Below are 13,877 nucleotides of genomic sequence, written 5' to 3'. Positions count from 1 at the left end.
GTGCGGCTTCTCGTCCTTCCGTGTCCCGTCTTGAGGAGGCCCCTCCGGGCGTGAGGGGCTGCGCTTGCCGCACTTTCAGGCCGCTGCTCCGGCGGCGCCTGAGAAGCGCCGAGGCGAGCTGGGGCGGTGGCCCCGTTCCCTCAGGGACGGCGTAGCCGGCAGTTCCTGCGCCGCCGCCCGGGGCCGGCCATGGCAAGGCCTGCAGCTGCCTATGAGGCGGCGGTGCCGCCCCGCCCCGCCTGCACCTACACCAGCTGCTATTGGTAAGGGCCGCGGGGGCGGGACAGGGGGGTACCCCCACACGCCAGCCACACAACCCCCTCACTCCCCACACCCCCCCACAGAGCCCCCCCCAAGAGACACACCCACACTTATTCCCCCCCTCTACACACCCCTAGCCCCCCCAGACACACAATCCCCCTCACACCCCCACAGAGCCCCCCCAAGACACACACACTCACCTCCCCACCCTTCACACACCCTCAGCCCCCCAGCACCCCCCATGTGTCCCCTCCCACACACACCCTAGACGTGCCCCCACACCCCCACAGAGCCCCCCAAGACATACACTCACCTCCCACCCTCCAGATACCCTTAGCTCCCCCCACATCCCCTCCCCCCCCCGACACCGCCCCCCCTTCACACACACACCCCACAGCCCCTCACTCCACCCATGACACCCCCCCCCCCCCCCCCCTCCAACACCCCACACCCCGTGAGGCGTTAGGGCGGCAGGAGTGGTGAGCGATACTGGTGGGCTGTGCCAGCCTGTGCTTGGGCTGGGAGGCTTATCTTAAAACCACCTGTGACCCACAGAGCCTCTGGCCTCGAACGGAGTTCATGTGGGTCGACGTCCCAGCAGGTGTTGCTCCTCAGCTCACCTCTGTTTGCTAGAAATGAAGTTGGGGATAAAAATTAATAAATTGTTGTATTTTACAGTGAAGAAAATGTTTGGAAACTTTGTGACTACATCAGGAGCCAGGATCAATACCCTTTAGAAGAATTTTATGCTGTTTTCATATCCAATGATAGGAGGATGGTGAGTCAATGGGATGTGATCTGAATGCAGCTATGGAGACACTCGGGCCTTTAGACCGCAGCCTAACGTAGGCAACACATGTTCCCAGGCTTTTAGACCACAGCCCAACCTGTAAGTGAGACATGGTCCAAAACCCTCTTGAAGCTCGCTTTGGCTCAGAGGCATGCAGACCACACCATGTGAGATCTTGTAGTTACTTGATGCATTCATGACCAATGGGAAAAAGCGTGATGCCCCTATGAGCTGGGGGGGTAATTCTTCCCTGCAATCTGTCAGTTTAGGAGAAGAATTATATTATGTGGTCCAGAATAGTATCTCTAACTTCATGTTCCTGAAAGACCAAAACACAAGAATGTTTTCTGGCTGCAGCACAGATGTAAACTGATGAAATGGATAGGTTAGCAAAAAACTCACCCATTATCCCAAAATTAATCTGTATTAATCCGAAAGGTTTTATTTACTTGGGATTTATTCACTTAAACCTTTCAGATTCCACTCTGGAAGCAGAAATCAGGACATGGAGATGAGCCTGTTGTCTGGGTAAGGCATTCTGTCCTCTTGGTAATTTCAAGTGCATGCTTCTATAGTTGATAGCTGCAGGAATAGACGTGGGCAGTGTCAGCCATCTTTACTATCTTTACTTAAGTTCCATCTGAACTTAAAGAAACATTGTTTTACTGTGATGGTGTCAGAGCCCTGGGACAGGTTGCCAGCAGAGTCTGTGGAGTCTCCATGCATGGAGATACACAGAAGCCACCTGGACATGGTCCCAGTCAGCTGGCTCTAGGTGTCCCTAGATCCTAGTTGAACCAGATGACCTCCAGAGATCCCTTCCAACCTCAACCATTCTATAGTTTTGTATTAATATTTATTATTCTTTTACCACAGATTTATAAAGAGCCTAAATTTGGTGCTCCTTTTTACCATGCATAGTAAATTAACAGTGAGACAGTCAGTAAAATCTACACCTGACAAACCTTAACATCAGTAAGAGTACATAACAGATTTGTGAAAATTATTATTTGGGTATTGTTGAGGCTACCAGCTTTGTAGAATTTTAAGTAGATGTCTGTATTTGTAAGAAGTAGATGGATGAAAATATCCATGTAGGCCTGACAGAAAATAAAAAAAATACAAGAAAGATATATATCCAGGTATCAGCAATTAAACTGACTCACAAATGGTGGCTTTGGAGCACCATTTGATCGATCAATATAATTCAGTAATTGCCACTATAGAATTCCTTTCAAATACGTGTTATTACAGAGTTCTTTCAGTTATCTGGCATGGAAAAAACCCTCTATTTCTTGTGGCATTTTGTTTCTGAAATTCTGCAGAATCTGCAGACTTCTGAAGTTCTGTGATTTCTGAATCATTCATTGTCTCCCAAAATATCAGTATGCTTAGAGTACAAAAAAGGTTTAGTTTAAAAAGAGACCCAAGTGTTATGAAGGGTCTAAAAAGGAATAGGAGAATCAGGAAAGGTCACTGCAGAATGTGGATTTCTCATAAAAATTCATGGATTGAAGTGTCTGAAGTTTCAGTGGGTCCTAGGGTATGTAAAGCTTGTGATTAATTTTTCTTATACTCTGTAACAGATTATTCTAAATAGTGTTGCATGCAGGTGTATATGTATATTGGTCTGGCAAAATAGCTTGCCCAAGATATTTTTCATTCCAGTCCCTTTGTAGTTTTGTTTAATTTTGGAAGTGTCAAAAGACAGTGCTTCAGACTCTTTTTTGTGAGTGGTTTTAATGTAAGCTTTAGTAAGTTGTTAAGAGCTACCTTCAAATTAATTTTGGAAAACAGCAGTGTGTGTACCTGGCACCTAACATAAGGAATGGCAGTGGCTCCAAACCTCCACCACGCTTGTATTCCTTACCAGTTAAGGAATAAAAATGCACCTCATAACCCAAGAGTCAAGACATAGTTACCATGAAAAAGTGTGATATTATACCCACAGGCATGTTTTCCCAGCTTCAAGAGCTACTACACCATTTGCTGCTCTTTCAGTTGCATGCTGTTTTTTTCGGGGGCTTCTGGCAGCCAAGTGCTCGGCACTGAAATTCACAGACTGTGTTACTGCAACAGTTACATCATCTCTTATTAGAAGAGATCGCTAAATAATGTTAAGCTACCATTATATATTGTTGTGAGCTTTTATTTAGAGCTGGGTCTGTGACAAAAACGTTTATCCCACTCAACTTTTGTGTGAGATAGAGATTTACTGTTTTCTTAGGTGTTAGCATATGCTTTAGTTTAGCTGTCCGGGCTTAAATCAAAGGAGGCTGCAAAGGAACAGGGAGAATACCAAGGTTTCTTGAAAGGCATGATAGGTGACACAGGCGTTAGGAACCTGGTGCCAGAAATGTTACAGGTTTAATACTTCAAGGGCAGAAAGCAGGATTTAAAGAAAGGATCTGTAGCTTCTGCTGTTAGGAAGCATTTTTTTCACTCTTTGCCAATTTCTCAGTAACAGCTGTTGAACTAATAGCAATTCCTCTTCTTCCCAGGACTACCATGTTATCCTACTTCATGTTTCCAGCGGGGAGCAGAACTTCATTTATGATCTTGACACAGTGTTGCCGTTTCCGTGTCCTTTTGATGTGTACAGTGTGGAGGCCTTTAGGTTGGATGACAGCCTTCGTCCCGAATTTCACAGGTGATGACATGAAATATAAAGACTGTGAATGTTATTTCATGAAATCAAAGTTGAAGTTCTTTTTGTGGATGTGTAGTGACAGGTTTTTTGCTGTACTCCAGTAAAATAAATGCACTGTGTATTTTTCTAAAGCTCTTTACCTTAGTCATCAAAAGCCCTTTTCTTTCCTACTGTGGTTTCTTTTTAAAACTGCTTGACACAATATTGCTGATTGATGTATTTAGTGAAATTAATGCTCTTTGATGGGAGGAAAGGGCTCTTGTTCTGAGTGACTAATGCAGTATTGCATACATGCATCTTTTGATACAGTTTTGCATTATTACTTAGGAAAATCAGGATGATTCGAGCAGATTTGTACTTGAAGACATTTGCTTCTGACAGATCTCATATGAAAGATGCAAATGGGAAATGGCAGAAACCTCCTCCTTCATACCCTTGCATTGAAACTGCAGGTAAGCTGCCAGAGCTCCTTTTTCCTGCTTGCAGTGTTGAATGATATAGTCCATGATGCACACAAGAAATAAATATGCTTCCATAACATGTGTCTGGAAGCACATTCAGCTAGCTTATTATTTCATGTGGGAAAAAATGGGGCTATGAAGTGTTTGGCACTTCCTTTTCTGAACATGTAAAGTCTAGCATGCCTCCTGGCATTTACCGTTATCAAACATTAATTACTGATCTTCATAACTGAGCAGAGAATGAGAGGCAAGTAATACTGTTCTCTTATTACAGCAGGGAATGAAGGAAAGAGGCCAAATAACTTGCTTAGGGGTCACAAAGTGCATTTTTAGCACACCGATTAGACCATATTTTAGTTGTCAGGTCCCATCCTGCCAGAGCAGGTGATCATGACAGGAAGATGTTTTTAGGCTCTGTCCAACATGCTGGGTTTGCCTGCACAAGATGTTTGAGGTCTCTCTACCAGGCAAATGGACCTGAAGACGCTTTAAGGCAAACTGGCAAGTCACCAAATTTTTCCCCAAGCCTTAAGGCCTCTTTTATGTGATCAACTAGACAATAGCCTCTGGGCCAAGCAGAGAGAGAAGTAAAGACTTACCATCTCTTCTATTGTATAGAGCTGCCTAAACCATTCTTACCACACAGTACTTCAGCTTATTCTAATCCTGTGTTTGGCAAACTGGCTAGCATTTTGCTGTTTGTTTGTTCTCTCATTTTCTTCCCAGATGGCAAAAAGCGTGGTGAAGTTTTGCTTTGAGAGTTTTCATGTTATTGGTCTGCATGTTTGGTTTTGTTGCTTTTTTAATAATGCAGTAGTGTTATGCGTTTATGTTAGAGAAGGCACGGTCAAAGAAACATGTTTAGCTCCAAGTTTGTTATGGTTTTAAGTTGCTGGGAAGTTAATTCTCTTCCTTGCTTTGGCTTCTAAGGAAGCTTGGAGTTTGACACTAGTGTAGAAATGAATTATGAACGTGGGCAGGAGCACAGATGTAGTCTTCATTGTGAAGCTTTAGGTGTTTTCTAGACAATCTGGGTTATGAAGCACCTTAAATTCTATGTCTTGGCCCTTATCTCCGGTGAAGTTTTGTACAAAGGTAGTGTAGTGAGTGCAGAATGCCTGTACTGTAGTTCACGGTTCACTGTTAGTTGAAGTCTCCTAGGTGCCAAGGACTTTTTGCCTGTAGGAAACCTTGTTGTTGTGGTAGTTGAGAGCTAATGAAAGCATGAGGAATGTGGAGAAATTCTACTAAAACCAAAAGAGTAGAAAACATTTATTGTGGATAGTAGGTTAGAGAATGACTCAAAACAGTTGCAGATGTGTATGTGTACCTCCAGATGTAGTAAGTCCAGCTGCAAACCCTGTAACTCTCCCCTTATCTGTCTTGCTTGGCTGAACTTTACATCACTGATGAGCAGTAGTCACATAGTCTCAACCAGCCTCCAGATTGTCTGTGATGTTGGTAGATAGTGAAAGGTACGTAAATCTTCATTCCTCTTATGCTTTATTTCTTTGCTTTGTACTTTGCTGTGCTGAAAGAAACATCCATAGGTCATCCAGTCCAACACCTGCTCGGAACAGGGGTTCCTTAGGGCTCTGTCCAGTCTAGTCTTGAACACCTCCAAGGATGGAGATTCCACCACCTTTCTTGGCAATCTGTTCCAATATTTGAACACTGTAATGGTAAGAAAGAAAAACAAAATACACTTCCTAGTAGGTATTCAGAATTTCCCATGTTCCAACTTGCTATTTTTGCTTCTTGTCCCATTGCCAGGCTCCCCCAGGAAGGTGCTGGCCCCATCTTTTTAGTGTTCTCTGATTAGGTTGATGTAGATAGCAGTAATGTCTTCCTGTCATCTTCTCTGATTAAGACTGAATAGGCCCAGTTCTCTCACCCTTTCCTTGAATATCGTGTTCTCCTGCTCCAAACAACTTGATGTTCCTCTTCTGGGCTCACTGCAGTGTGTCAGTGTTTTGTTTGTTGGTTTTTGGGGGGGGGTTTTGTACTGAGGAGCTCCAAAGAGAGCACAGTATTCCAGCTCTGCGTTGATACACTATGGTCTCCTGGTCAGTTGGCTGAAATAAACTGGTTACCCCGCACCCAGTGAAGGTGGAAGGTCATTCACAAGGTGGCTCAAGATCCGGATCATAACAGAAATAAATTGTGTCAGATCTAGAGGGTGTCTAGTTCAAGTTGTCTTTCATTCAGTACTAGTTTCTTCAGCTTTATTTTTTTGTGTTCCCTGTATTCACTTGAGCTATCTTGTAATGATGCGTGCTTCAGTGTGCACAATGCTGTAACTTGGTGAGGAGTCTGTTGTAGAACAAGGACATGCTTTCACTTTTAGCTGAATCTAAGTCCTGTGCTTCAGTGATGCAGTTCTGTAGATGAGCATATGTCCTACAGGCCAACATACAGGTTTAGAAAGCATTGCTGTCAACAAGTGGAACTGGTAATTCTCTTCTTTTAGAGACTGGTAAAGTAATGTCTCAGCACAGTTTTATCAGGCATAAAAGCACCTTATTTTAAACTTGATGGAAAACTGGGTGGTAACCCTTTTGTTATCATAGAAGAGCCTGGAGTATTAATGTTCATGTCCATGCCAAATTCCATTGCAGATAACTTTTTTCTCCTTGCCATTTCACTTAGATAGAGTGCCCTGTGTGTTAATTTGTGTTTGCATAAGATTAAATTGTTTACATATTTCATGTTAGACGTGACTGCAATTTAATGGCTGACAGAATTGACCACATATTGTTTTAGTATCAATTTATTTGTGAGGCACATTTAGATCAAATTGTTAGTATTGTTAGTATTGTTATTGATTTATTATTTTGCTATTGTTTAGAGTAGCCAAATTCCTAAGCTCTTGAGAAGATAATTACAAAAGTATACAAGGTTTTTCTATAGCTTCTGTTTGCTATATGCAGTCTTTGATGTTAAACAAATGTTTGAAGACTGAAAAAATGTATCAGTCATTTTTTTTTTAATGTTTGAACATTGTACTGTTAAAAAGAAACGAGCCCAGGAGCTCTTGTTATTTAAAGATAATCAGCACACCAGCACTATTCTGTTGATGCACCTTGCTATCTGTTAAAGCATATCAATTACATTTATATACACTGTTCTCCTTTTCCCACTAGGTTTTAAAGCTTTTGGTAAACTTTAATGACCAGGCCTCCTCCAGAGCAGAGCAGCTGCTAAGCCTGAATATAGCACTTTGGAAAACGAAATTCTGTAGTATCTAAGTCAAATGTAAGCTAAACAGGACGATCGGTAGGATAATGTAATTACCCAGTGTGAAGCTAAGATGGGGTACTGGGTCCAGGGAGCCTTTTTTATGAAGTATACTGGGAAATGTTTAATGACCATGCAATTCCTTTTGGAATTAAATCGAGGAATCTCTATCAGTAACCAATTAAGCATGGGGTTTTTTTCCTACTGCTAACTCAAAAGGAATAGTTCTTAAACTGTATTTGTGCTGCTCATGGAGTTGCAAATTAAACCTCTTAAAAAAAGTTTTATCTTGAGTCATAAATTCCAGTCCATGCTTAAAGAAATTGAAGCTGGGACTAGATTACTTTTCTTTTTTAAAAGCATTATTTCTTAAAAAACCCAACCAACCCCAAACCAACTAACTAAACAAAAAAGCCTCAAACTTCTCAATATCTCATCAGAACTCACATGCTAAGCATCAGCCTTTTGCAGCTGGCTCTGCTCTAGCCATTTCCTAGAGCCAGGCCTCTGTGTTTCTCACTGACATTGCTCTGGCCTCTGTTCTGCTCTGCTGCCATGCGTGCCAGGAGAAGCTGGCTAACTTAACTGGGTGGACAGTGCTTTCTCACCCAGCCCTGTCCTCAAAGCAGCTCTGCTGCAATAAGCATACCTGAGCTGCAGCAGATTCCCCTGGTCCCATCTGGTTACCAGTGGCCCCCTGTTGAAAGAAAACAGGGGTGAGTGTGGTATTTTGTTTAAATAATAAAAAATTAAGAAGATGGAATTTGGTGCACAGACTCATCATCCTAGGGCTGGTGAGCCCAACCTGGGGTTTTCTTTTAAGTCTTCTCTCCACAAATTAATGAGGTCTGATTCTGCTTAGTTTGAGTCCTGATGAGATCAGCCCTCCTTAGCTACAAGCCTGTGTAAAATACAGCTTGCACAGTGCATTTCCAAATTACTCGGAACAGATGGTCTTACAGCTTACATACAACTGTTAGCATCAGCTCTAACACTGAAAAGCATTGGTTTGAATTTCAGTTCTCCCTAGGTGTTCGATAGCGCACTGGCAGGACTGATTTCTAAAGGCTTTTTGTTCTTGTTATTATTATTATTAAAATCCCTGGTAGTCGTAATGATGGGGTTTTACTTTTGTTTGTTTTGAAGAGCATGAGGAGGACAGCTGAGAAATTCTGGAGGCACTATGTATGACGCATCTATGTAACAGGCAAGCTGCTAGACAGAGGCCAGGCAGATGTCTGCAGTTTCTTTCTCCATCTCTTCTCTGAGGTGGTGGTGGTATCCTAGTGAAAGCAGAGACGAAAGCACTGCTACAGGTATAAGTAGCTCATATGCACTTCATAGGGGCCTTCTGCTCCTCTCGTTTGACAATAAAGCTCCAGTCTGTCAAATCAGGTCCTTACTTCGTGAGCTTTTGTGGAAGTAAAGAATCAAGTCAGGATAGAGGTAATAAAGGTACAGCTAAGGACAGAAGTACTTAAATTTTGTGAGTGGCTTACTGAAATTATACCATTTTCTGTGAAAGATAATTTAAGGTGATGAGCTTTGTTTTACACTGAGATGGACCAGGATGACTTGCCCAGTCAGTTATTCATCGGCTGTGGGGACAGCGTTCTCCAGCTGAGCGTAGTGACAGCCTTTCTGACTCTACTGCAGAAAAACTTCTCTCCCTGCTCAGGCAAAGGAGGGCGATCTGAAGAGAGCTGCAGACACCTACCCAAGTCTGTAAAGAACCCAACTTTCTGAGTATTTTAGGTGCCTCCAAGGTTAGGCAGCAGCAGAACTGATCCTGGAGGCTTTGTTTGAGACTGGCTCACTTCTAGCAGCCCTTCAGCAGCTGGCTTTTATGCCATTAGTCCAAGGTCTATGAGCCCAGCCAAGGCTTGACTGAAACATTGCTTTCTAACTACTGCTGGCAGAAGCCACAAGTATCATGGCTAACAATGCCATCTGATAGTGTGTGCACTTTTATTTCATCCCTGCTTGGGGCAAAAGTGCGTGCCAGACTTGATTAAAAAATATAAAATTACACAAGCATTCCAGAATGTACCAGCTAGGTCTTGTTGACAGTGTGTGTAATGAAGTGGGTTTGGTCGAAGATTAGCTCTGAGCATGCACAAATGCAAGCTAGCATAATAGTAACAGCACCAGAGGAGAACTGCAAGTGTAATGTAAATCTTAAAATAAATACATAAATAAACAAGCCTGTTGCTCTTGACCTTGTATAAATGTTCTATAAATCACACTCCTCCTTGCTTTTGTGGAGAAATCCTCTTGGTTTCTCAACTGGAGCATCCAGATGTCCCTTTTGTAAACTCTGCTGTTTGTCACTCTTGATCTGCTTCAGGAAGAGGACTTTGTGGTGTTCTCATGCATTTTTCCTGAGCCGTTTCCTAAAACTGTAAGGTCTATCTAACATAACATGCTTGGCATTCAGATAGAGCACTTGAGCAAGAGCGGCACAGAAAGACTGTTATGACCTGAATAAAACGGGAGAGGTCTCACTACGGTTTTTTCCTACGGATAGCTCACATACTGCTTCGGTGCCATCTACTGACCCTATCCACACTTCACAGGAATGTTCTTGTTTGCTTTGTTAAAACAATTTACAAATAATTTTTCCTTTCCTTAAACTTCTGTGATGGACTGTGTTATGCTCTGCCACGATCCTTCTGAATTTAAGAGAATATTTCACTTTTTAGAGGCGTTGTCACAGCAATTTCCAAGTTGCTGAGACTAGCAGCTGTGTGTGTTACTTTACTGCAACAATCCCCATTTGGGCTTCTTTACCATTCACAGAGCAGTTTTATGAACTATTATTCTACTATGCTCAGTGCACATAAAGCAGGGAATTATTGATCTTTGAAATCTTCAACTGTATGAAGAATCACATTAATTTTAAAACAAAAGCATCTGGGAGAAGGCAAGGTGGGAGTTGGAAAACAAGCTTACTAGCCTACTAGCAAGCAAGAGCTGTTATCCACTACTAATTGTTCTTGAGCTACAACAGGAAATTGCTGGGCTTGTGTTATTTTAAATTCCCACAGAGTCAGGTGCAAATTGTCGCTGTTCTGCCAGACTCACTTCAGCAGGAGGACCATGCTTGGCTGGACAGAAGGATTTCCATGTGCAGCATCCAAACAGGTTAACAAGAACAGTGTTAGGGGCCAGGCCTCAGAAGTGGTGAGAACTGAGACCAGGCAAATTGGAGAGCTGTGCCATAGTGTAGATGTGGTGCAAACAGAGGTCTTTTGGGAGCTAGATTATGGCTGGGACTCCTGGGCCTGGGATTCCTGAACATTGTCTTCCCTTCCTTGCTTAGCTGTCCATAATGGTAAGCCTAATGACACAAGGTTTTTCCCAAGGAAATAAATTACATCCTATGGATTTAAAAGCCATTCATTAGAGCCTACTTGTGTTTAGTTCTTAATCCTTAAATGTACACATGAACCATTCATGTCAAATTCTTAAATACAGAGGGAAAGCTGTAACAGTAAATCCAATGGCTCTCCCACTCTGCTCTGTAAGCTTATTCTCTTCCAGTTTTCTTTTAATGGGCATTTTAAAAGATTATTTGTGCAGATCATCAGTAAGAACATTAAACAAGCCCACAGATGTTTGTAGTCAGAGCTGAATAGACTGAGGAATTGGAAACCTCTGAGTAGCATGGCTCTAAGTCAGCAAAGCTTATACCTCCCCAGCTCCAGAAAAAGGATGTATGAGGTACCTAAACCCAAAACTCTGCACCAGCACCAGCCACTGAGCTCTCTGGGATCCACAAACTGGACAAATGGTTTCTACTTCTCCTGCAGGGATCAGAACAGATCCAGATCGAACTCCTGGCAAAGAGCAGATAATAAATATTACTTTTCTCTTGAAACTATGGCAGGTAACCTTTTTGCATTCTGACTTCTGATTTAAAGAATCAGTTACCAATATTCGAGTGAGCGGAGGTTATCTTTATTCCGCAGCACTGGGTGCATGGGGGATCGCTCCACCAAAATCATGCACACCAAGGGAACCTTTCAGCCCCCTCTTTATACAAGTCACTTGTGACTATTCATTAACTTTCTGGGAACTCATTAACATATCTCACACCTGGACAATTAGCATATTCCATTCAAGGACCTAGTATATCTTCAAGTTAACAACATTAACATATCTTGTGCCTGGACAATTAACACATTCCATTCAAGGACCTAGTATATCTTCAAGTTAACAACATTAACATATCTTGTGCCTGGACAATGTCCTTGAGGAGTTGTCTCTATGCAGACTCTGTTCCTTAGTGATCATGTTTAAAGTCTCCATCTTCGCCACATTGCATGTACAACAGGAATCTAAGACAAAATGTCCCTTTTAAAGATAACCAACCCAAGGACTTAGCAGTCTGTGCATCTGTCATGTTGCAATAAGGGTCCTTGGACATCTCCTGACTTTAACTAAACGTAGGTGCGTCATCCTTTAGAAAAGTGGTACAGCATTCACTATTCACTTCATTCAGTGGTTCAGGAGTCAAAAAACCCCAACATCAAACCCCTTTGTTCTGCCCTTCTTCACCTGAGCATCCCTCTAGGCTATGGGCTGGGTTGTGTCAGACGCTTCCTCCTCCAGTATGCACATTCTGGCCTTGCAGTGAGCAGGTGTATAGCAAGGACAAAGTTCAGGACTGGGGGGAAAGCAAATACAGAGCTAATGGTGTAGTGACATGCGGAATCGAACTCTACAACTCGAGGAGAGTTATAAAGCAGATAGGTTTATTGCGGCACCGGGTGCAAGGGGGATCGCTCCTCCTAACTTGCACACCGTTTCAACAAGCAGTCCGATATTTATTATACAAATTCATGCATATACATACGGTTTCCAAACATTCAGAATCTCCTCCCTCTGGCGCCTCTTCAAGATGTACTTTTCATCTTCTTGGGCAGTTACCTGAAGTTCTTGTTTATCTTTGCATACATTAGCAGTCTTTGTTATTTAGTTTCTGTTATCTTAAAACATCTGCTAGCTAACGATTCGTCCTTCCTTATTGTCCACTCTAAGTGTGTCAAGCTAATACATGCCCACTGGGCTGGTTTTAATCTATATCAGCATGATCCCTGGGATCCACCTTCTTTGGGGTGGGGGCCATTTGAGTAGGAAGTCGCTGATCTATTACTACCACAATTATTTTACCCTAGTTTGTTTTCTTTTAGCAGTTAGCACTGCTCCTTATTTATATTCTTGTTGAGCTCATCTACATCAGTACTAACTGTCCCTTCTCGAAGTGCTAAGCTCCCACCCATCCTTCTTTCTCCGGTGTTAATGTTTCTGTTATCTATGCAGTTTCTGTCTGCAACAGAGTTTTAGGTTTTTTTCACTGTATCAGTAGTCTGGGGAGTAATAAATTGTGGGATTGCCAAGGGGCTAGTGACTTCTGAGACACTAAGCAACTTCCAGTTCTGCCTGCTGCTCTGATCCACTTCCTCTCTAGTCAGTGCAAAAGCTGATTCAATTGAGTTTGGTTCAGAACTTAATGGGGGGAACACTGTCTCCCCTGCTTTTGAGTAATCAGATTTGTGTGAATGCAGGAAATCTACAAGCACCTGTTGCATTAGGCTGCTGTTACAGGGAAAAATCTTGTTCTTCCCTTTGCCTACTAGTTTCTGATAACTAAGGATGCTTACTGATCTGGTAGTGTGATTATTGCCATGGGCAGAGAGAGGGATTGGAGCAAAAGCAACACTTCAGAGACTGGAAATAGATGTTTTCATAGCACCATACAATTAGCAGAATCTGGCTGGACTGCTGCTCACAAAGTGTGATACGAGCTCTTTGCTGTTTTGAACTGAACTATCAAAGAGGGTTTGGGGGGCATTTTCTGGATGGATGTGTACCTGTGCTACAAAAGCTGCATCAGGAACTTAAGTATTTCCCTTTTCTGGTCCTTTTTCAGACTCCAAGATGAACTTGGATGATTTCATCAGTATGAATCCCAAAGTGGGATGGGGCTCAGTGTTCCCCCTTCCAGACTTTGTGCATCGATTTGGCAAACACACTGATTACAGCTATTCCTTGGAAGGACAGTGAAGTGAACAAAAGTCCTCCCTGCTTCTCTTTTAAGTGGATGTGTTTTGGTTTGCTGCTTTTACATTTTATTTATGGTTTACATTTCTGTACATGGAATAAGTATTTGGGAAAATAGAATACCCCATCAGAAATGTCATGAACTGAATAAAAACTTTTATTTTGATAATAGAAGAATGAACTTGTTTGTTAACGTCAGCTTGAAGGCAGACATCCCACCATAAGAATATTACTTTTCCATCTACTGTGCCCAAAGTGAAAAGAGCATTTACACACTGTATGAAAATACATGCATAAAATACTGGACAACATAGCTCAAATTGCTACATGTCCCCACAGTTTAGAAGTGAGATACAATATATTTTCTTTATGTTATGATTTTTGTCACTGATGCAATAGATGGTGCCTTTCA

At 42.4% G+C, this 13,877-nt stretch overlaps 1 protein-coding gene across 1 annotated transcript; it reads left to right on the top strand.

The window, feature by feature from the left end:
• Window positions 1-24: 24 nt before the first annotated feature.
• NTAQ1 (N-terminal glutamine amidase 1) lies at window positions 25-13,771 on the top strand. The gene is made up of 6 exons (XM_056331387.1): window positions 25-263; window positions 940-1,039; window positions 1,529-1,579; window positions 3,553-3,701; window positions 4,029-4,153; window positions 13,335-13,771. Exons 1-6 carry the CDS (start codon window positions 190-192, stop codon window positions 13,466-13,468), a joined length of 633 nt encoding a protein of 210 aa, XP_056187362.1. The 5' UTR covers window positions 25-189; the 3' UTR covers window positions 13,469-13,771.
• Window positions 13,772-13,877: the final 106 nt, after the last annotated feature.

This window comes from Falco biarmicus, chromosome 3, assembly GCF_023638135.1.
Source record: "Falco biarmicus isolate bFalBia1 chromosome 3, bFalBia1.pri, whole genome shotgun sequence".
NCBI classification, from domain to species: Eukaryota; Metazoa; Chordata; class Aves; order Falconiformes; family Falconidae; genus Falco; species Falco biarmicus.
This window is presented reverse-complemented; position numbering and strand designations above follow the sequence as displayed.